Source organism: Chiloscyllium plagiosum, unplaced genomic scaffold (genome assembly GCF_037043375.1).
Source record: "Chiloscyllium plagiosum isolate Xiang-an unplaced genomic scaffold, Cpla_swu_hap1 HiC_scaffold_5, whole genome shotgun sequence".
Classification (NCBI taxonomy): domain Eukaryota; kingdom Metazoa; phylum Chordata; class Chondrichthyes; order Orectolobiformes; family Hemiscylliidae; genus Chiloscyllium; species Chiloscyllium plagiosum.
In genome coordinates this window covers 75,634,668-75,658,327 of record NW_028270143.1, presented here as the reverse complement: position 1 = coordinate 75,658,327, position 23,660 = coordinate 75,634,668, and the positions used below count along the sequence as shown (strand labels likewise).

The 23,660-nt window shown below is 40.0% G+C and overlaps 1 protein-coding gene across 3 annotated transcripts in view; it reads left to right on the top strand.

The window, feature by feature from the left end:
- Positions 1 to 23,660, top strand: part of cdk14 (cyclin dependent kinase 14) — a 671,765-nt gene that overhangs the window by 231,728 nt on the left and 416,377 nt on the right. For all 3 annotated transcript variants that reach the window (XM_043690284.2, XM_043690288.2, XM_043690287.2), the window contains 2 exons: positions 1,743 to 1,822; positions 23,407 to 23,501. In XM_043690284.2, coding sequence (XP_043546219.2) covers positions 1,743 to 1,822; positions 23,407 to 23,501 — 175 coding nt within the window. The remainder of the gene's footprint in view (positions 1 to 1,742; positions 1,823 to 23,406; positions 23,502 to 23,660) is intronic.

The following is a 23,660-nucleotide window of genomic DNA, read 5'->3' as shown; positions in this document are numbered from 1 at the left end:
ATGAGCTGGGTGCCAGCTTCCTTTAACCAGTAATGATGACAGTGAATGAAATAGAAGATGGACTTTATTCTTTCACTGTCAATCATTTTTACCTTGTGTTCATAATGTGATCGCATTGGTAAGCAGTTCAATTTAAAATCTTGTTTGTGGTCTCGTTTACTGCTCTGCAGTCTATAAAACATTACATACAAAAGAGCCTAATCTTGGTGTAAGCCCAATCCAAAAGGACAATTAATGTACTTTTCAGGCAACTTTTGCTTTAATTGTTTCCTTTTTCCTTTGATACTCCACTGGATAACTTTGCTCATGTTCAGCAGCAAGCTCACTCTTTGGTGTAGTTCATTCCTGAGAGCTTGCTCAAATTTTCTTTCACGCAATGTATGTGCTGTTGTCTTGGCCATCATTTAGTCAGCCTTGAAGGTGGTGATGAGCTGCTGCCTTGAGCTGCTACAATCCATTTGATGTCGACCCACAATGCCCTTAGGGAGGAAATTCCAGGATTCTGACCCAGTGACGGTGAAGGGCAATGTATTTCCAAGTCAGGGTGGTGGGTAGCTTTCAGGGGTTCTTGAACATGGTGTTCCCATGTGTCTACTGTACTTCTCCTCGAGGGAAGTGGTCATGGGTTTGGAAGGGGCTATCTAAAGATCTTTCAATTTCTGCAGTGCATCTTGTAAATAATACACACTACTGCTACTGAGAGTCTGTGATAGAGAGAGTAAATGTTTATGGATTTGGTTTCAGGACAATGATAACCCCCAGGATGATGTCAGTGAGGGATTCGTTAATTACTCGATTTGAATGTGAAGCAGTGATTGTTGGATATGGTCATTGGTATGAATGTTACTTGTCACTTTTTCAGGCCAAACCTGGATATTATCCAGGTCTGCTTAAGTATCTGAGCACTTGTGAATGGTACTGAACATTATACAACCATGAGACATTGCCGTTTCTGGCATATTTTTTGATGCGATCCCACTACAAACTGAACTGGGGTTGAGGCATTAAGAAGATGTCTTGAGCCAGTATTTCTCCAGTAGAAGGTCTCAGCGCAAGAGTTTTTAAAAAAAAATATCACGAGTCTAACAAAAGCTCACCATCACGTCACTGTTGTTCCAAAGTGTTTTGAGAAGCACTCGGGTTAATGGAAGATATTTTGATACTGAAGCTGAGTAACAACTTTTAAGAACTTGTCTGAGTATAATTCATGTACTTTGAGAAAACCACAAATAGTGTGTGGAGTGGCTGTGCACAATCCGATACTTCATCACTTTAACTTTCAAGTGCAAATGGTCTGCCCTGACAAAAAGTGTGGTCAGTTGATAATTTCACTAACCGGACTATTTTCATGGTGGAAATTGTGAATGTCATGCCCTCTGAAGTCGAACTGGAGATTGCTTAGTCCTGCTGTTAGAACATAAGGAATAAGCCTTGTGTTGTGTTTTAGGGATCTGCACTACAGATAGAAGAGTTACTTATTTGTTGATGTCAGATTGAAATCCTCTATTATGATTGAAACTGGTTTCTACCAAATTTGACCTTTGTATAAACAGCTGTATGTATATTTATATTTTAACATTTTAATTAAACTAATGTTTGAGAAGAAAATAAAAATGACAGTACTTCAAGAAAGCAGAGCTATTTGAAAATTTTGTAAGAAAACTGTTTAGCAAGAAGTATCCTCTCACTAAAGGAATTTGTGTTTTGGTCGACTAACTGATACTAATATTTTCTTATCTCAGAGTGCACGGGAAGTTGGTAGCTTTAAAGGTCATCAGGCTACAAGAAGAGGAAGGAACCCCATTCACAGCAATCCGAGAAGGTAACATTTTACTGTAATATACAATACACCTATTTTTCTGGCTATAAAAGACCATAAAATGCCACACTTGATGTTATGTGCTATTGTGCAGTTTTTGTCTATGTTCCTTCGTGACCTTGCCTTTTTCTATCAGTGGACCTGCCTACAGCTTTAAGCCTCAGAGGTTTTGACCAACTCTAATTCTGGCCTCTTAGACTTCCTTGATTTTAATCACACCATCACTGGCAGTCATGCTGTTAGCTGGCTTAGCCCTAAAAATTGGAATTACATTCCCAAACCATATTGTCTTTTATCTCACTCATTTGAAGATACCCTTTAAAATTTACCTCTTTCATAACATCTTTATCCATCTTTCCAAGTGTCTCCTCTTGATACCAAGCTATAAAAGATGCAAAAAGGTTTTTTATTAATTTGTGCTTGATCTGCCTTGAAGCATTCAACTGTTAAATGTCCTGTGTATGTAAGTTGTTCAAAGGTAATCATAACACTGAAATTTTGCCTTGTACGGTTCGGTCCCGAATTATTTCATTTAATGACTGACTCAACCCATGGTTTGGGTAGATAGGGATGCAATGTTTTAAAATGATCAATGAAGTTTTGTTGCAAGTAATGCCATAGGAATGAAAAGGAGGATTGGGGAGTGTGGTGTCGTGGCATAACGTCTTTTGAAACACTATTCAATGTATTGAGCATGGATAAATGATTCCCAAATTGCACCATTTCAACAGTGTTCTATCTTAATACATTTCTCCTATTATTAATTATTCATAATGATTCATTACTTGTGTTTATTACAAATAGCAATGGTAACTAAAGAGAAATAAAGTTCAGCACAAGTTGCAGTTTAATTCCATTTAGAATTTACATTTTGTTAAATTAATATTTTGCTTTGTGACCTTCCTGTTAATATAGGCACTCAGAATGTAAGTTCTATCACCTGATTTTCATACCCGAGACCTCTCATGGACTAAAATCTTTTTTTAAAAGAAGATAAACTTTGAGGTAAAATGGATGCCAGGGTTGCTTGCCTATGATTGAGGCAAGTCCAGGAAGTCATCTAGAGTACTGTAAACCATCTGAAGTGAAATGTCCCCTTTTTCTAAAATTTTGAAACCAGACAACTAAGTCGGCATCAAAAAATTGCATCTGTTTTAATTTGGTTTTCACATTTCATGAATTGATTATGCAAGTCTGAGTGTGAATATGTTGCTTGGAAGGGCAATAGTGCAAGACTCTGGAATCCACAAATGAACTCTTTCAACAGCTACTCTTGTCCGTTAGAGAAGTGAAATGAAATTATTTTGCAACAAAAGGAGCAGGATCTTACACTCATTCTCTATTTCTCTGCACATCTTGGAAGACTGCACCTGTTGTGAAAGGAAATTAAGGAATCAACCAGTCACTGTGCTGTATGAGCAGGCAACTTGAAGTTGAGTTGGAAGATCTCACACCATTGTTCATGTTTTTGTTGGGTGAATTGTCATTTTAAATCTGCACTGTTGCCTACCAGGTGGTATGGTCATGCCAGCTCAGGCTGCAGTGAGCTGTTGCTTATGGTGATATTTGCTGGTGAAGTGTTGGAAACTACATGGCTCACTTGGACAAATAGGGTGGAGAGCAACAACTTCTGGTTTAGCTAGAAAAGTCTTTCGTAGGTAACAAGTTATAGTTTAATTCATGTTGGCAGTTAGTTATAGGTGTTATAACCAGGTGAAGAGTGGTCATAGTTAATTTTTTTTTAAATTTTCTTCATATTTTAACCCACTTGATTGTAAAGCAGGTTCCGGTGATTAAAATGGACATGAATAAAAAAAAAACCAAAAGAAATCAAAAATCAGCAAGGAGGCCTTTGTGTGGAGCTGCAGAAAATGGGGGAGACACTAAAGGAGTATTTTGCATCAGTATTTACTGTGGAAAAGGATATGGAAGATATAGACTGTGGGGAAAAAGATAGTGACATCTTGCAAAATGTCCATATTACAGAGGAGGAAATACTGGATGTCTTGAAACGGCTAAAGGTGGATAAATCCCCAGGACCTGATCAGGAGTACCTGAGAACTCTGTGAGAAACTAGAGAAGTGATTGCTGGGCCTCTTGCTGAGATATTTGTATCATAGTCACAGGTGAGGTGCCGGAAGACTGGAGGTTGGCAAACATGGTGCCACTGTTTAAGAAGAGCGGTAAAGCCAAGCCAGGGAGCTATAGACCGGTGAGCTGGACCTTAGTGATGGGCAAGTTGTTGGAGGGAATCCTGAGGGCCAGGATGTACATGTATTTGTAAAGGCAAGGACTGATTAGGGATAGTCAAAATGGCTTTGTGTGTGGGAAAACATGTCTCTCAAACTTGATTGAGTTTTCTGAAGAAGTAACAAAGAAGATTGATGAGGGCAGAGCGGTAGATGTGATCTATATGGACTTCAGTAAGGCATTCGACAAGGTTCCCCATGGGAGATTGATTAGCAAGGTTAGATCTCATGGAATACAGGGAGAACTAGCCATTTGGATACAGAACTGGCTCAAAGGTAGAAGACAGAGGGTGGTGGTGGAGGGTCGTTTTTCAGACTGGAGGCCTGTGACCAGTGGAGTGCCACAAGGATCGGTGCTGGGTCCTCTACTTTTCATCATTTACATAAATGATTTGGATGTGAGCATAAGAGGTACAGTTAGTAAGTTTGCAGATGACACCAAAATTGGAGATGTAGTGGACAACGAAGAGGGTTACCTCAGATTACAACAGGATCTTGACCGGATGGGCCAATGGGCTGAGAAGTGGCAGATGGAGTTTAATTCAGATAAATGCGAGGTTCTGCATTTTGGGAAAGCAAATGTTAGCAGGATTTATACACTTAATGGTAAGGTGCTAGGGAGTGTTGTTGAACAAAGAGACCTTGGAGTGCAGGTTCATAGCTCCTTGAAAGTGGAGTCGCAGGTAGATAGGATAGTGAAGAAGGCGTTTGGTATGCTTTCTTTTATTGGTCAGAGTATTGAATACACGAGTTGGGAGGTCATGTTGCGGCTGTACAGGATATTGGTTAGGCCACTGTTGGAATATTGCATGCAATTCTGGCCTCCTTCCTATCGGAAAGATGTTATGAAACTTGAAAGGGTTCAGAAAAGATTTCCAAGGATGTTGCCAGGGTTGGAGGATTTGATCTATAGGGAGAGGCTGAACAGGCTGGGGCTGTTTTCCTTGGAGTGTTGGAGGCTGAGGGGTGACCTTATCGAGGTTTACAAAATTGAGGGGCATGGATAGGATAAATAGGCAAAGTCTTTTCCCTGGGGTTGGGGAATCCAGAACTAGAGGGCATAGGTTTAGGGTGAGAGGAGAAAGATATAAAAGAGACCTAAGGCGCATCATTTTCACACAGAGGGTGTTACATGTATGGAATGAGCTGCCAGAGGAACTGGTGGAGGCTTGTACAATTGCAACATTTAAGAGGCATTTGGATGGGTACATGAATAGGAAGGGTTTGGAGGGATATGGGCCGGGTGCTGGCAGGTGGGACTAGATTGGGTTGGGATATCTGGTCGGCATGGACGGGTTGGACCGAAGGGTCTGTTTCCATGCTGTACATTTCTATGACTCTATGACTATGAACTGCGGATGCTGTAAATTAGAAACAAAAACAGACATTGCAGGAAAAGCTCAACAGGTCTGGCAGCATCTGTGGAGAGAAATGAGAGTTAACGTTTCAGGTCGAGTGACCCTTCCTCAAAGTTGATTCCAAAGAATTTGAGGAAGACCAGAGATTAGGTCTTGCTCCATTCAAGATCCTAAACTGTTTGGCCCACAAATCAATTACATCATTTTTATGGGCAGTGCTTTATTGCACTGTTTGGTTTTTACCCATCTACAGCAAAGTGTTTTGCCCTCCACTTCTTTAGAAACCACTTTACAACCTTTGTTTTAGAGCAGAGCTTTAGCCACGGTACTCCTAATAACTGCTATTAAGCTTGGTTTATCCATTTCACTTTATTTTTGTTTCTCAAGGCCTTTAGGATTTTACTTTATTGAAGGTACTAAATGAATGCAAGTAATTGCTATGACTTCTCAAGTTACAGCTTGGATGGTTGTATCCAGATATGTCTTTCCATCAAAATGATGTGTGTATCTTAGCATGTTATTTTAGCTGCAGGTCTTCAGGGATTTGTCGAGGTATTTTAGTTAAAGGCAAAAATGAGGACAAAGATTCTGTTTTATGGTTAATTGAGGCTTGCAGCACTGTCTTGTGGCTGTTCCCATAATGTACATATCTGTCCACACAGTACATTTATTTCTTCCTTGTCTGACCAACTTTGGCTTATTTTAGTTCCTTATTAACTCTGTACTTTTTCAAAATGTTCAAATCTAGTGTTAACTTCTGCTACTCACTGGATCATTTTATTTCCAAAGGTGACAAGGATTAAGAGGCATTTAACCATTTGTGGGTTTCACTTTACATACAATTATGTACAATTGGACTAAATTCTGCAAAGGTACAAAATAATTATCCACCAATTTTTTAAAACTGAAAAAGAAAATTATCTCGCTGAAGGAAGTGGTAGCAGCAATTATTTTGAAGATTGCCTTCTTTTGACTTTGTACTTTGACTCTAATCTGCTCCGTCATGTAGTTGAGCTATTGCAGGTTTAGTTATTGCGTGTTGTGGAAGTTTCGTTCCAACTTACCTTGTTGACATTTCTGATTAAGTACATGCGAAGTAGTTTTGTTTTTAGTTGAATATCTTTGTTTTTTTTCAATAAGCTGGTATGACTAGAGAAGGGCTATCAGAATATCCATTACATCTTGTTGATTTAAGCGCACACAGAATATTTACATTTTATTAATTCTTTGGAAACGTAGATGTGTTTCTGGAAAGCAGCTGGATTGTTTCATTGCTGGAAATATTATTGTTCTGAAAACTTAAGGTTTTTAAAGTTTTGGCTCAATAAAGTTTCTAATCTGATGCATCTTTTAGAAAGTGAGCAAGCAGATATGTTTAATGCACCTTGCTGTCATTTATTTTTTTGCTCTGGTCATTTTATGTAGTGTTGCATGTACTGAAAAATGTGTTGCTGGAAAAGCGCAGCAGGTCAGGCAGCATCCAAGGAGCAGGGGAATCGACGTTTCGGGCATAAGTCCTTTTTTTCAGGAAGAAGGGCTTATGCCCGAAACGTTGATTCCCCTGCTCCTTGGATGCTGCCTGACCTGCTGCGCTTTTCCAGCAACACATTTTTCAGCTCTGATCTCCAGCATCTGCAGTCCTCACTTTCTCCTAATGTTGCATGTAGCCTTGTAATGACATATATCTGCAGTAGCTTCCTGAGTAGGAAATGCATTTAATCCTTGGATCTAATTTGTGACTATAGCAGAAAACAAGGTCATGATTTGGAGATGCCGGTGTTGGAAGTTAAAAATCTCACAACACCAGATTATAGTCCAACAGGTTTAATTGGAAGCACAATAGCTTTCGGAGCGACGCTCCATCAGGTGATAGTGGAGGGCACAATTGTAAGGTACAGAATTTATAGCAAGAATTTAGAGCGTGATGTAACTGAAATTATACATTGAAAAATACCTTGATTGTCTGTTGAGTTCTTTCATTTGTTCGAATACCATGATAGTTTCTCTTCTTTCCTGTGTAAATCACAAAATCTTTTTTAAAAGTTGCATTCTCAGGTTAGCTGTAACAATTGATGTTAGCTAGACAGTATGTTGAAGGTGTTAGCCCCCTGGTTCTCTGTCTATGCCATGAAGTTTAGGTTGATTCTAATCTAAAAAGTGAGATGAGTTTTATATGAATTCATGCAGTTTTTGAGCAAAGTACAATGTAACTCTGCAAGTAGAAATTCACCCCACAAAATATGTGTGCATGTGGGTCTTTGTGTCTGTCTGGGTTGGGGATTGAGTGTGAGAGAGAGTATATATGTGTGTGTAGTGAGTGTAGAGTGTCTTAAGTCTGTGAGGGGGTGCATTTGAGTATGGGAGTGTGTGCGTGTGTCTGTGGTGGGGGATTGTGAGTGTCTGTGAGAGTGAGTGTATATGTGTGTGCATGAGTGTAGAGTGGCCTAAGTCTCTGAGGGGATGCCTGTGGGAGTGTGTGTGTCTGTAAGGGTGTGTGTAAGTGTCTGTGTGCGTGTCTGCGTGTGTGCGTGTATATAGTGCAATGGTGATCACCTGCAGTGTGACATGAACCCAAGGTCCCGGTTGAGACCCTCCCTATGGGTACCAAACTTAGCAATCAGCCTCTGCTCAACCACTTTTCGCTGCTGCCTGTCCCGAAGTCCGCCTTGGAGGATGGTCACCCGAATGTCCGAGGTCGAATGTCCTGGACTGCTGAAGTGTTCCCCAACTGGGTGGGAACACTCCTCTTGATTGTTGTGCGGTGCCCAATCATCCGTTGTCGTTGCCTTTGCCTTTGTTCAGTTTCCCCAATGTGCCATGCCTCAGCGCATCCTTGCCTGCAACGTAGAAGATAGACAACATTGGCTGAGTCACATGAGTACCTGCCACGTACAAGGTGGGAGATGTCCCAACGTGTAATGCTGGTATCCATATCCACACTCTGACAATCTTGCATTGCCTACAAGAAAACAAGGTGAAAGCCTTCCGTTCCTCTTTGGTATCCATCCTGAATAAAATAGATTTGAGCAATTTCAATCTGACTAGTAAAGACTCTGATTTAACAAAACTAGTTCAGCAGTAAATTAGCAATATGCCTGAAGCCCCGCAGGTATGAGCAGAGGAAATGGGGAATAAAAACATGGTATGGTAGTTGTGGTTTTGCAGAGATTAGGACTAAGGTGCAATTTAAAGTAAAATATTTTGTTCTAGTCACAGCCTTTTTGGAGCAAGATTCCAGAACTCCATTAGTTTTGAAATGAAAGCATGTCACCCTGTGGATGTCTTATATTTGAGAGATCCTCTTTAGTAAATGTCTGTACCTCCATCAATGGATACTCTCAATGTTTTTGAAGCATTGTTTTTCTTGTCTTTTGGGGAGTGGTAGTGGGGCTGGAGCATACGTAATGCCTTTCGAAATTACTTGTTTTCCTGCCTTATTTGTGAAGCAGTTCTAAATGTTAATATAATCAACTCTTCTAGTAGTTGTGACTATTTGGGTTGACATAGCTGATCCCTACAGCCATTTTAAAATTGTAATTGTACAAATAAAAGGTATTTCACATCTGTAGCAATCCATAATAATGCAAGACAATCAGTAGACATGGCTATTTTTTACAGGATAATTGGTGCCTATTTTGGCCGTTTTGTTTAAATTTGACCCTTTATCGTTTTCCATTTGATGTAATTGCCCTTTATGTTGTTGAGTTCTCTTCCATGGTGGTTGCATTTCACACAGAAATTGGGCAGGTTGCCATTCCCTTGCATGGTCTAGAGTGATTGACAACACTTTGCTGCGAAGGTCACTTTGCGTGTTATTTGCATGCCTAGGTTTGTACACATCAATAATGGTGTGGAAAGTACGAGTATTAGACCTGAGGACGAAGTTGGAGGAACTCAGAGATTTGGCATTTGTGGAGCTGCGAGAAGTTAGACACCAGGAAAGAATGAAGTGATGAGCAAAGTTAAAAAATTAACTGAGTAGTTTTAAATTGTGTTTTGTAGATTCCAATGTATGGGAGGGAGAGCAGGATTTTATTAGCAGATGTCGATATTATAGAGATCTTAAGCTGAAGTTTACAAATGAGGGGATTAATGGATTCTTGAATGAGGGAAGGCATGCTAAGAATTTCTCCAACTGTTGGGGTTAGGTCCAGAAAGTGCAATACATGCTACTTTCTCAGGGTGACCATTTCCTGTATTTTTAGTTACTGGAGAGTTTAATGCTCTGCACATTATCTGTCAATACCCTTTAAAACAGTGAACGGTCCTGTAAGATGGCGGTGGAGTAGGCCCTCTGAGTCCAAGTCTGTCCGCTTTTCTCTTTTTTTTTTCCTCCCTCTTCTTTTGTTTCTCTTTATTTCTCCACTATTTTATATTACTTGCCTCTTGGTGAAGAGTTTGGTGGTGTCGTCGAATTGGCCCAGCAGAACGGGCTCAAGGAAGCGACGTTAGAGGTAAGTTTGGGTTCCTGGTGGCTTCTGCATTGTCAAGGTGGTCCTAGCGTTGACTCGTGGCTGCTGCTGCGGTGGTGAGTTTGGGTTCCTGGCGGCATCTGGGTCTTGTGCAGATTGATGGATGTGTGTTTGGGCCTAGTACCATGCCTGGCTACATTGGTGAGATGGGCCTGAAGTAGACTCGTAGTAGTGGTGTCAAATTTCAGCTGGAGCAGTATCCGGCAGCATCTGCATTGGTGAGGCCCAGTGAGGACTGAGTGGCGAGGGATTTGGTGGAGGTGAGCTGGTACCACACATTAGCGACCTTTGTTTCAATGGGGGCACGGAGAAGGGGATGTATGCCTGGTCACCAGGCCCATGCACCATGATGGAGCACTTAACAAGAAGGACAGTAAATGTGGACTTCTTGAAATCTTTATATCCTTTTTTCTGCCTTTCCATTCTGTTTCTATTTATTTTTAAGATGGCGCTGGAGAGTGTGGCAATATACAACACTTTTTTTCCCCCCCCCCCACTGTATTTTGTAACAAGTTACACATGACAATAAATAAATCAAGTAAAGGCTGTGTACCTTGAACAAATTTCTGCTGTTGCCATCTCATGGCATCAGAAGTACAGCAATGTTTTGTTTAAATGAAAAAGCTGCCCAGACACACACGATGTTATACAATGCCAATCACTAGGCATTGTCGCTGACCTGGAAAAGGACCCCTAGCAACATGTTCTGTCCATGGAATTTACACTATTGTGAAATTTGTTTTAGTTTAGAGCCGTATAAGTTGTCTGAGTAGATAGCCATTGGGATATACGGTATGGAAACAGACCCTTTGGTCCAACTTGTCCATGCCAACCAGATATCCTAAATTAATCTAGTCCCATTTTTGTCAGCATTTGGCCCATATCCCTCTTAAACCCTTCCTATTCATATATCCATCCAGATGCCTTTTAAATGTTGCAATTGTACCAGCCTCCATCACTTCCTCTGGCATCTCATTTCTATATACGCACCACCGCTGTGTGAAACAGTTGCCCTTCTGGTCCCTTTTTATATCCCTCCCCTCTCACCTTAAACCAATGCCCTCTAGTTTTGGACTCCGCTGCCCTACCCTCTGGTGAAGACCTTGTCCATTCACCCTATCCATCCCCTCCATGATTCTACAAACCTAATTTGAATTGTAGCATTGGAGATGAATTCTAACAAAAGAACTAAATTCTTCTAATATTATAGCCAGAGAGCAATAAATGAAATTTTAAACTGCCAAAACACTTCTGTTAAACATTTGCATAGGAAGCCTAGATTAAAGCACTTGTGGTAATTCTAATGTCTGTACAAGTTGTTGAATGGTAGCACTTGTGCCTGATCACAAAGCAGTTAGTTTAAAGTTTACACTCTGGTTTGAGGACTTTTTTTTCACTTGTAGCTGGGGAACCCCTTATTGTTTTGATATCTAAGTTAACAATCCAGCCAACAACTTCACATAATGGAGTGTGAATGGTTGAGATGTAGGAATGGATCTTTCAGCACCAAGGTTTATTTAGACAGTTTGTGAGCAATGGTCTGACTTGGATGGCGCAATTACTTTTTGAGTTTTTCAAGTTCCCTCTTCTCTAGCCCATTGACAACTGGTTGAGAGTTGTCTAGATTTTCTGGATGGTTGAAACTTGGAACCTCGCCACTTGGTCCAGTTACCATATTACAGTTGATGTTTGCAGTGCATCAGCTAGTGCTCTATCAAGAGATGGGGCTGTTGTTAATTTGTACAGTGTGGAGTGTGTCTCGGTAGGAATATGAGATGAGTGGGTAGTTTGTTTTGAGGTCCTGTATTAATGGTACTGCTGCGTTAGCTGTCACCAGCTTTGTTTTGAGGTGCACAATTTCACTAGATATCAGCAGATTTGATATGTGCCAGCACAGGAAGCCACGTGAACTGTGTTGAGCTTAAAATCCCAGAAATAATCTTCATCCACTGTCTGGAAGTGGATACCTACCTTGCTGTGAGGCAACTCCTCCATCAGTCTCTAAAAAAGTGCTCAGATGTTTGGAAGACCAAGTGAAGCAGTGTGTGATCTGTTATTTCCAGAGAATGTATTCTCAGTGTCGTATAGTTCTTTAGCTTGGATAGAAAATTGTCAGCATGTGTGAAGAGCTGTGACTCTGGGAGGGAAGTTGTTGGTAGATATGTTTGAGAGAGCTGGTGTGAGGACAGATCCCTCTGGGAGCCCATCGTTGATTATGTGCAGGCAGCTGATTTGATCTCTAGGATGCGCATAACTGTTGGTTGTTGATAACGGAGGTGATTAATTGTAGGATTTTCGCTCAGATGATTTTGTCGAGTTTTAGTAGCACATCTGTGCACAGGCAAAGAAAAGTCAACAAAGGTTGCAAATACTTATTTGGTAGAATTGAACTTGACATTGCTGGAAAAAAAATGCATTTTGTCAAAGTTTTTTATTTGTAACTCTTTAGGACAATTCTTAGGTCTCCAAATTCAAAAGGAAATCTGAAATGTATACAACACGAAATTCAAAAGTTGATGCCTTGATGTACAATCCTAATAAAGATGGACTTGATGTAGCATTGCCATTGAAAATGCCCCCATTAATCTAATTTACAGTTAATTGCAAAGCTGTGTGTAAATTTTAAATCAGGCAGGTTGACAGCATTGCTTGAGAAATGAACCGGTGCGTGGTCGTCACCCTTTTTTTGTTTAGAAACCGGTACAGTTTACATATGCATGGTCTTCACCACATTCTACAGAGAGTTCATTGAGAGTACCCTGAGCAGCTGCATCACTGCCTGGTTCGGGAATTGTCTGTGATCGTAAGACCCTACAACGGATAGTGAGGACAACTGAGAGAATCATTGGAGTCTGTCTTCCCTCAATTACAGACATTTACACCCCATGCTACATCCGCAAGGCTGAGAGCATTGTGGCTGACCCCACACATCCCCCATTCAAACTCTTCTGCCAGATGGCAAGAGGGAGATCAGAGCATTCAGTCTCTCACGGCCAGACTGCGCAATAGCTTTTTCCAACCCCCCCCGAAGCCATCAGGCTCCTTGATACTATGATCACACCTTACTCCATTTGCAATTTTCAGATGACTTATTGAATTGTTGCTAAAATAATGTGTTATTAATGATCGTTCATTTTTACGTTGTAATTTGTCCACCACTGTACCTATTGTTTTGTCTCGTCAGGAATTACTGTGCTGTTTTGCACTTTCCTATGCACTAATGCTGCCCTGTGTATGACTCTACTGTTGTGTAGTCTGTGCGTTCATATAGCACCTTGGTCCTGGAGGCACACTGACTCATTTTGATTGTACCAGTTGTGTACGGCAGAAATGACAAATAAAGCTACTCAACTCTAATGTTCCATGAATTCTCTTCACAAGCCATTTAAATGTTAAATCATTGAACTGGTATTCCTGCAAATTGTCCTGATGAGTAGAAGATGAAAAGCTTCAGCAAAAATAAATTTCTTTGTTTCAGCAATACTGAATAAAGACGGTTTCTATATGATGTCAGATCTTACCAGAACCACTCTGAGATCTTTTCAGGACCTTTTCGAGGTAGTTGCTGCCTGTGCATAAACCTGTTGTCAAGGGGAATTGCTACTTTCGATGTGGAAATTAATCTGTTCACCAGGAGATGGTTAATATGTGACAGAGTGCAGAGTTATGCAGCTTCTCTCAGTTGTCACTCACTACTGTCTTGGAATGATGCCTTGGCTGTGGATGTTGGCAAGCAGATTTGCTAATCATTGCATTCTCTGATTTCTGATGTTCTTGAAGAATTCAGAATAAATCCCATTGACTGTTGCTATTTTGACTTGGTTTGAGTACATGACTTAGGCTGCCACTTCAGTGTCGCACCCTCAGGACTAACCTTTTCAGGTGGAAACAACTCCTTGCTGCCACTAGATGAAGGGATAGCCAGAAAGCTTTAGTGGCCTGTCAAACATCTATCCCACCAAGTGAATCATCTCTGTTTCATACTTGTTTACAGAATATTTCTGTTTATATTGGTTTCAAAGGTTCCTTTGGTCAGAACATCAACTGTACTTCAAAAATTGCCTCTGGAGTGCTTTGTTCAGAAAAGATACAAATTTAGCATAGTTTTTATTCTTTCCATTTTAATTATTCCCTTTGCACAATAATGTAGGAATCATTGAAATACTTTGTGAAAGCATAAAAACATAGGTAAATGTTAAATGCACCAGATTTTTGAATGCAAAAAATTGTTACTGGAAACCTGTTGCTATTGTGAGAATTTGTTGAAGCATTTACAAAATACCTTGCAAGAACTGTAACAAACACTACATTAAAAAGCCAGGCAGAAAACTAGCCACCAGGATACATGAACATCTACTAGCCACAAAAACATGACCCACTTTCACTAGTATCCTTGCATATGGATGAGGAAGGACACCACTTCGACTGGGACAACACATTCATCCTAGGACAAGCCAAACAGACGCACAAGAATTCCTCTAAGCATGGCATTCCAATCGGAACTCTATCAACAAACACATCGACTTGGATCCCTTTTACCACCCCCCTGAGGAAATGATGTCGCCACAGGAAATGACGTCACCAACCAAGGAAACCCAAACATACAAATAGAAAGCAGACTACACTACCACTGCTTCATCTGGAGGCTCACTGAAGATGTTACCTAGTATGGTGACGAAACGTCTGAAAACTAACCTTCCAGCTCAGCGAGCAAACCGATATCCAATTTGCTGAAGCATTAGAGATATATGTAATAGCACAAGTTTTCCAAACTAAACCAGTCCCATTTGCCTGCATTTGGTCCTTTTCCTCTAAACCTTCATCCCTCATGTACATATTCTAAATAATGTAACTGTACCTGCATCTACCACACCCTCTGGCAGATCTTTCCACACATGAACAACCGTCTCTGGGAAAAAGTTGTCTCTCGGGCCAAGTTTTTAAACAAATCTTGCTTCTCTCAGTTTAAAAACATGCCTTCTACCTATGAACTGCTGAAGAACATTTGCTATTCACCTTCTCTATTGTCCTCGTGATTTTGTAAACCTTTACAAGGTCACCCTTCAGTCTCCTAAACTTCAGTGGTAATAAGTCCCAGCTTATCCAGCCTGTCCTAACAACTCAAACCCTCCAGTCCTGTGACATCTGTAAATCTTTTCTGCACCCTTTCCAATTTAATAATATCCTTCCTAAAGCAGGCTGACCAGCTGCGTATGTAGTGCTCCAACATGGACTGAAGGGTCTGTTTCCATGCTGTATGACTCTGAGATATTATTGAAGATGTTATAGTCTGAGAGACTCGTGTATTAATCTTAGTCTCTGTTAGGTTTACTCTTAGTACTGAATAATTAAAGAGAGCTGTTCAAATTAACGAGGGATGTTGAGGAATGCAGGGGGGAATAAACCACCTCTACTATTGTGAGTTAGTAACCAGAAGGATTTACAGAGATTGACAAAAAGCATCTGCATTGAGTTAAAATTTAGAACTAATTATGTCGTAAGGGATTGGAAGCCAGATTAATATCAACTGTCATAAATGAATCAAGTATATACTGGAAAAGGAGTAATTTACTGGGTCATGGTGAAGAAGCAAGGGAGTGGGAATGCCATTGAAGAGCTCTTTTTGAGCACGCTGCACAGGTGGATGGTCTCTTTCTTCTTTATATAATTCTATGAATTTCAAAATTCTCCAAAAGCAATCAACACCTAATAAAGGTGGTATTTCACCTTTAGGGCTTGGAGCAAAGGCAAAATTATAGCCTGAGTTGGCAGGTTTAAGGAATTCTGTCTCTTGCTCCTGGATGCTGTCCAAAACTATGCAGATGTGCAGTACAGGACTACAGCAGATGTATGTTTATGAAAAATATTGGAACAGAGTACAGTGTGACATTTGGAGATCCTCCTATTTGGAGATGAGATCTGAGGCAAATTCAAGTATTAGACAATGAACAGCACCAACCCTTGTACTTTTATCAACTATTGGAAGCAATACTGAGGGACAGAATTAATCTGCAATTGGAAAGCTAGAGATTAGTCAAGAACAGTCAGTATGGGCTTTGTTAAGGGGAGATCATATCTGACACGAGCTGATTGAATTTTTCAAAGAGCTGGCGGTCTATAGGTGACAGCAATGTACTTGACATAGTTATGTGAACTTCTGATATAGTCCTACAAGATAGTGATGGCAAGAGCCCATGGGATCCAAAGAAATTTTGGCAAATTGGATCCACAGTAGGCTGAATGACAGGAAGTAAAAGCTAATAGTTGGGAGGGGTTGTGACTGGAAACCTGGAGTTCCACAGGGATTAGATTAGATTCCCAACCGTGTGGAAACAGGCCATTTGGCCCAACAAGTCACATTGACCATCTGAAGTGTAACTCACCCAGACCCATTTCCCTACACTTACCCCTGACTAATGCACCTAATACTATGGGCAATTTAGCCTGGCCAATTCACCTGACCAGCACATCTTTGGACTGTGGGAGGAAACTGGAGCTCCCAGATTGGTGTTGTGAATTATTTAGACTTTGAATGTAGGAGAGTTCATTCAAAGTTGTGGATGATACAAAATTTGGTGGGATGGTAAATAGTGAGGAGGGTGGCCTTGGGTAACAGGAAAGCTTATCAATAGGAAATGGAATTCTGTCCAGATACGTGAGAGGACAAACAGGAAGACAGCTAACGATCCGCATCCACGAACATCAACTAGCCACGAAACGACACGACTAGCTATCCCTAGTAGCCACACACGCAGACGACAAGCAACATGAATTTGACTGGGACAACACTACCATTATAGGGCAAGCCAAACAAAGAACAGCCAGGGAATTCCTAGAAGCATGGCACTCATCCACAAACTCCATCAACAAACACATCGACCTGGACCCAATATATCGGCCACTACAGCGAACAGCTGAAACTGACAACCGGAAGCGGTAGGGACAGGCCACTATAAATGCCGGAGGAAACACCACAGAAGCGCTTCACAGGAGGCTCCCAAGTACTTAGGATGTCACCTAGACGGGACGAAACGTTTGCAACAAAAACTTCCAGCTCTGCGAACAGAACCACAGCAACGAGCACCCGAGCTACAAATCTTCTCACAAACTTTGAAGAGGTGATACACTCCAGTAAAACAAATAGAACAAGAGAACATACTAATGGTAGCATTCTGGGAATCACTGAGGATGAGAGGGACCTTAGTGTGCATATCCATCAGTCCCTTAAAGTAGAAGGAAAGGTGGACATTGGTTAAAAAGGCATTTGGGATATTTGACTTTAGTAGCTGAGGCATAAAGCTTGAGAGCAGGGAGGTAATGCTGGCACTGTTTAAAAAGTTAGTGAGGCCACTGCTCGAGTATTGTGTGCAGTTCTGGAATCCATGTTATTGAAGAGTGGGCAGACAAGATTGATCAGAATGTTGCCTGGGCTGGAGAGTTTTGGTTATGAGGAGAAATTGCGTAGACTGGGGTTGTTTTTATTGGAATAGCGGAGATTGAGAAGGGTGTGATTGAGATGTTTAAAATTTGAATGGGCATAGGAAGGGTAGTAGGAAGAAACGTTTCCCCTTCATAGAGAGATCAGTGATCTAAGATATAGATGTAAGGTAAGGGGAGGTGATATCCTCACTGTGTTATAGCAAAACTGTTAATCCAGAGACCCAGATAATGTTCTGTGACCAGGGTTCAAGACCCATCACGGTAGATGGTGGAAATTGAATGAAGAGTTAACGGTGACCATGAGCTGTTGTTGATTGTCGGGGAAAAATCCCATCTGCTATGCTATTACCCTTTAGGGAAGGAAACTACCATCCTTACCTGGTCTGGCCTACATGTAACTCTCAGCAATGTGGTTGACTCTAAACAGTCAGGGATATGCAATAAATGCTGGCCTTGCTGACATCAGAGTTGGGGAGTTCAGAAATATGGGAGACATTCTTTCATTTAAAGTGTGTGATGGCGCTTTTTTTTTTAAACCTCTGCAAGTTGTGGGTATGTGGAATTCTATTCCACAGAGAGCAATGGAGGCTAGAATGTTGAATAAATTCACAGCAACATTTTGATCAGCAAAGGAGTCCAGGGTTTGGGGTGGGAGAGAGTAGTTTGTGTGTCTGTGTGATACAGATGTGAGAATGGAGCTATGGCCCACAAGCAGATCAACTGTGGTAATGAATGGCAGAGTAGACCTGATCGAATGAACGACTGTTCATAAGTCTTATGGAGACATAACTCTGCAGTTAGAGAACTTTATAAATAAGTTCCACTGCCGTGGAGTTTCTGATTACATAAAGAGTAAGGGCTTTTCTAGCATTCCATAGTTTCGGATTTTTTGAAAAAAACTGTACAAGTTTATAATTTAGTTTTCATTTTTCTCGAACTATTAAATGTGGTTTTTGTTAATAAAATATATTCTTATAGTCAGGCACTGTGTTATTCTTGAACTTTAGAAATGTTTCACAATGTAAATCCTTGTCATAGTGCCACCACCTGGTTTAGCAAATATTACAGGTAACTATGTGTAATACCTGGGCTATAGCGACATAGTGATTATGTAACTGGGCTATCAATCTAGAGACCTGGACTAAGGTTCCTGAGACATCTGTTCATATTGCACAATAACAATTGAACAAGTCAAAGCTAATTAGCCCTTTTAAAAACTGGAATTGCAAAACCAATATCAAGAAAAGGAATTCCATTTATAGTGCACTTTTCTTGACCACTGGATGACTCAAAGGTCCTTACAATTTTTTGAAGTGTTGTGCTTGTAATATAGAATCAGTAGCAGCTTTGCTGTTTGTGGGAAATGGCTGTGCACAATGTGGCAATAACCTGTTTTTGTGGTGGTGATTTGATGTTCAGCAACAGCAATGTTGAATAATGTGATAGGGGTGTCCTCAATGTGAGAATAACACTTCAGTCACATAGCTTCTGTGGAGACAATGCCATCATAGACAGTGGCATAGTGACAGGTCAGTTGGTGAGGACGACCATAAGATGTAGGAGCAAAAGTACGCTACGCAGCCCATCAGTTGCCATTTGAGGTCATGGCTGATCTTATCCTGGATTCTACTTGCCAGCCGTTTCACCCCATACCCTTGTTTCCCTTACTTATTTAAAATCTGAATATCTGAACTTGGATCTACTTAACCTAATCCTGACATCACTCTGCAGTAAAGAATTCTACAGATCCCCAACCCTCAGGAAATCCTTCCTCCTCTCTAGTGTAAAAACTGAAATTATTCTGAAATTATGCCTTTTGGTTCTAGAATCTTCCACAAGAGGGAACTTCCTATCTACATCTACATTGTCAGGTCCTCTATGAATTATGCATGTTTTAATAATATTCTGTATTACAATAAGCACAGGCCCAATCTGCTCAACCTCTCCTCAAGACAATCTTTCCATATCTGATATCAGCCTAGTAAATCTTCACTGGACTGCCTCCCATGCCAGTATATATTTCCTTTAGATAAGGGGCTAAAACTGCTCACGGTACTCCAGCTATGATCTGAGTAGTGCCTTGGATAGTTTGAGCAAAATCTCCTAACTTTTATTCTATTCCTTTTAAAATAAAGGCGAACATTTCATTTGTCTTCCCTATTACCCACTGAACTTGGATTCTAGGTTTTTATGATTCATGGATGAGAACTTCCAAGTCCCTCCATTCAGTAGCTTTCTGCAGTCTTTCTTCACCTAAGTAATATTCAGCTCCTCTATTCTTCCTACCAAAACAGATGACCTCCCATTTTCCCACATTACGTTCCATATGTCCACTCAACCTGTCTGTCCTCTGCAGACTCATCTCACCACTCTCACTCCCACTGATCTTTGTCTCGACCACAGACTTAGAGATTCAATCAATATTTTCCAAAGAATGTGTTCATATACCACCTGCAGAACCCATGTCTGGCAGTTGTCGTCTTTAGGACTTAGTTAAAAACGTTTCCAAAAAGCCACTGTTGATGATGGCTATTGAAACTTTCCCATCTGGGATGTATTGTTGGCTGGTGCTTATTCTGACTGGTACTCCACTCTGGTTTACTGTACTTGATCTGAGGGAGGGTGGTAATCGTCTCCCAGAGGAAGTGGTGGAGGCTGGTACAATTGCAACATTTAAAAGGCATTTGGATGGGTATATGAATAGGAAGGGTTTGGAGGGATATGGTCTGGGTGCTGGCAGGTGGGACTAGATTGGGTTGGGATATCAGGTCGGCATGGACAGGTGGACCGAAGGGTCTGTTTCTATGCTGTACATCTCTATGACTCTGAGTTTTACTTGTTTAGTGTTTGGGGGTCATAACTAGGGTCATAAGCATAATACATCTTAATTAAGTTAATAAAGAATTTGGAGAAGCATTTTTACCCTGTGGTTTAAAAGCTAATGGCATTTATTGCCACATGATGCATTTGGTCAATAGCATGGATGCATTTAGGGACTAAGCAGCTATATTCATAAGCTTTGATGAAACAGTATGGAAACAAGATTTGTGGATCAATGACACTGATTTGAATGAATTTCAAAAGAAAAATAAAGACCTGAATTCACATTACACATTTCATTTCTGCTGCGCATCCAAAGTGTTTTTTTAAGTGCAATGACTATTGTAATATAAGACAAGTTGTAACCAATATGTGCGCAGAAAACTGAACAACATAGATATGATAATGTACAAAGAATCTATTTCTGATTTTAAGGGATAAATATTGATTTAAGCATCAAGGATAACTCTGCAGTTACTTGAACCAGTGCCTTGAAGTCACTTATCATCTTGAGAGGGCATCTCTGTTGCAATACAATCTTAGTATGACACTGGAGTATTCCTCTTTATTTTTGTGGTCAAATCCTGTATCAATTCTTGAACATAACTTTGGGACCATTCTTTCCCCACAGATAGATCTAATCAACCCAGGGGTGACAGTTTTGGAAACACTACTTCCTTCTGTGCTGTAAATTCCATTCAACAGTGGTTATAGCTTAATATTAAATTCACTTTAAATGTAAAAGCACTAAAATCATTGCATTTTAATGTAATAGTTTCATAAAAATTGAAAATGACAAACAATAATTTGCATTTATATAGCTTCTTTAACGTAATAATCATAGCAGGGTGTTGCAGAGGAGTATTATGAGACAACATTTGGCAGTGAGTCACATAAGGAATGAGCAAGAATGTGGTCAAATAGTACATTTTGAGAAGGAGGGGAATTTAGGATTTTGGCAGCCTGCAAAACTCTTAAAATTGGGAATGATCAAAAGGTTAGACTTGGAAGGGGATAGATATCTTAAATGGCTTTGAGGTTGGAAGAGATTATAGGGATGGACATTCGTAATACCAGAGTCCAATCTGAAAACAAAGCCGACACTTTTATAATTAAGGTGTTATTTAACCAGAAGGCAGTGCATGTCTGTGAACACAGGATTGATAAGTGCACAGGGCTTTGAACAAGTTATGACATGGGCAGCAGAATGTTAAATGCCTTCAAGTATTACATGGAAAACTAGAGAGAAGAATGCATTCGAATGCTCGTGTCTGGAGCTAAATGATAAGAGCTTCAGTGGTAGATGAACTAAGGGAGAAAAAGGGCTGTGAGATGTTATGGAGGTGGATTAGAGCTGGTTTTAGCGTATGAAATTTCATCTTGGGATCAAGTTTGCCAACAGTCTAGTTCAACCTCAAACTGTTAGCAAGAAACTTATGAAGTTATTAGTTTGGGAACATTTTTGTGATGCTTTCATGAGAATAAACCTTTTAAACTATCAGCTGGATTCCAGCGTGTTCTTTGATTATTGACGTTTTTGAGAAGTTAAAGCTGCTTATTGTTTCTTTGACTTTGATATCATCTTGTTTATGATAGATTTTGTGTAGTAACTGGCTCATGATCAGTTAGGTCTATTCTTGGAGTTGAATTGGTAACCTGGACTGCCTTAAGGTTTTTAAAATTCATATTTTAACATATAAAATGATTATATCAAACTCACAGTTGATTAGAGTATTTTCAAATGCCTCTGTTTCAAGACAGTTTGCTTTCACTGTTGAAAATAAGCATCCATATAATTTTCTAAGTTGCAATATCAACTGGTATGTTGTCAAGGAAAAGTAACTTGAATGACAATCTTTTGTTGGCAGATTTCTGAACTAACATGTTGCTTGATTTCAGTTTTGGAAAATTCCATTCATTTTCTCCATATTATTTCGTGACAGTTTTGCTGTACTCAGTTTTAGGACCTGTCGCATGTACAGTGAAATACTTTTATTTAATTCTTTACAAAAATTGAATGTGAGGGCAAACTATACATTGTGAAGAGTAAATCTAGTTCATAAATTTGTCAAGTGCAGGTACTTTCCAGGCATTGCAGAGGTTGTGTACTGAGAATTTTGGAAATTTGGATGTTTTAAATTCACTGCATTTGGGAGGATTTTCATTTGATTTTTAATGAGATTGTCAAATCAAGAATTTCGTGGAACCAATGAGCTGTGCACCCAGATTCATGTGTACATTGGCTTGAAGCTCTGTTTAAAGAATGCAATGTTATGAAACTAATTGAATGTTTTGTGATTATATCAACAGAATATGATTGTAGTTTTAGTTTTCCTTTCTATGTCTATTCACTTTCCCCTCTCCAATAAAGATCGGCTATTTCTTCAGTTTCTTGTATTTAAATTTTCCTGATCTTTTGATCATTCATCCAGCACTCTGGATAGCTAGTCCGATAGTATTACCGCTGTGTTGGCAGGTCTTGTCTCGCCTACGATCAGGTTAAAAAGGTGATGGCATCCAGTGTGTGGTTTGGATTTTCTTTGGAACCTAAATTTGGAAAGAGAAATTTTTATTTCACTGTCCCATCTATTCATCCATTGTTAAGGTTGATTTTATAAATATATTGCAAATTCTCCAGTCCAGAGCACACACTTTTGGAAACACGAGTTGCCCAGAAAATCTTTGGCCTGAGCCAAACATCCTTCGATGTCTTTGGCACCATTTTACTGCAGGACTTTGAAGTAGAAAAATGGAGGATGCAATATATTTTTATTACTGGTTTTAAAATGTTTTCACTGTTTAAGCTTCGGGGCAATATTTATATTTTTTCCCAACTCTTTCTGATGTGGTTAGGCATTCTAATGTTATGCTATAATGCAGAAAATTGCAAAATCTAGAAAAAAATTTGATACTGAGCATTTTGAACAAGTGATCTTACATTGTATATTTTATTGAGTTAACAAATTAATTCACTCTTCCAGGTTTTCTTTTAAAATTCAGTGGCGCATAGCTCATTTTTTCCAGTGTGCAGTCCCTTGAAATTTCCTTGTGTGGCTAGTCGCACACATCAGTTCCACAGAACAATACCTGCATAATATTTCTGATGTTGCGCGCTAGCGCAGTTTAGTATTGGTAATGTTAATTTTAAATGAATCATTGGCACCTGAGGCTTTTGGCCTGTGATCAGTCGTCTCTGTCAAGACTAACTATATGATTTCTTAAAAGTTTCCTTTTCATTTCTTTTATAGCTTCCTTGTTGAAAGGGCTGAAACATACTAACATAGTTCTGCTCCATGATATCATTCATACCAAGGAGACCCTGACCCTTGTATTTGAATATGTGGTAAGTGCTTTTCATCTCTGGTTAAGACCAGCTGGTCACTGGTAGAATAACTCCGATTAAGATTACAACATAATTGCATTTGTAATCATTTTATCCACAAGCTAATCAGTCTTTGTCATGATCTGCATATTTTCCTTACGCTACTCCCATCCCAGGTGT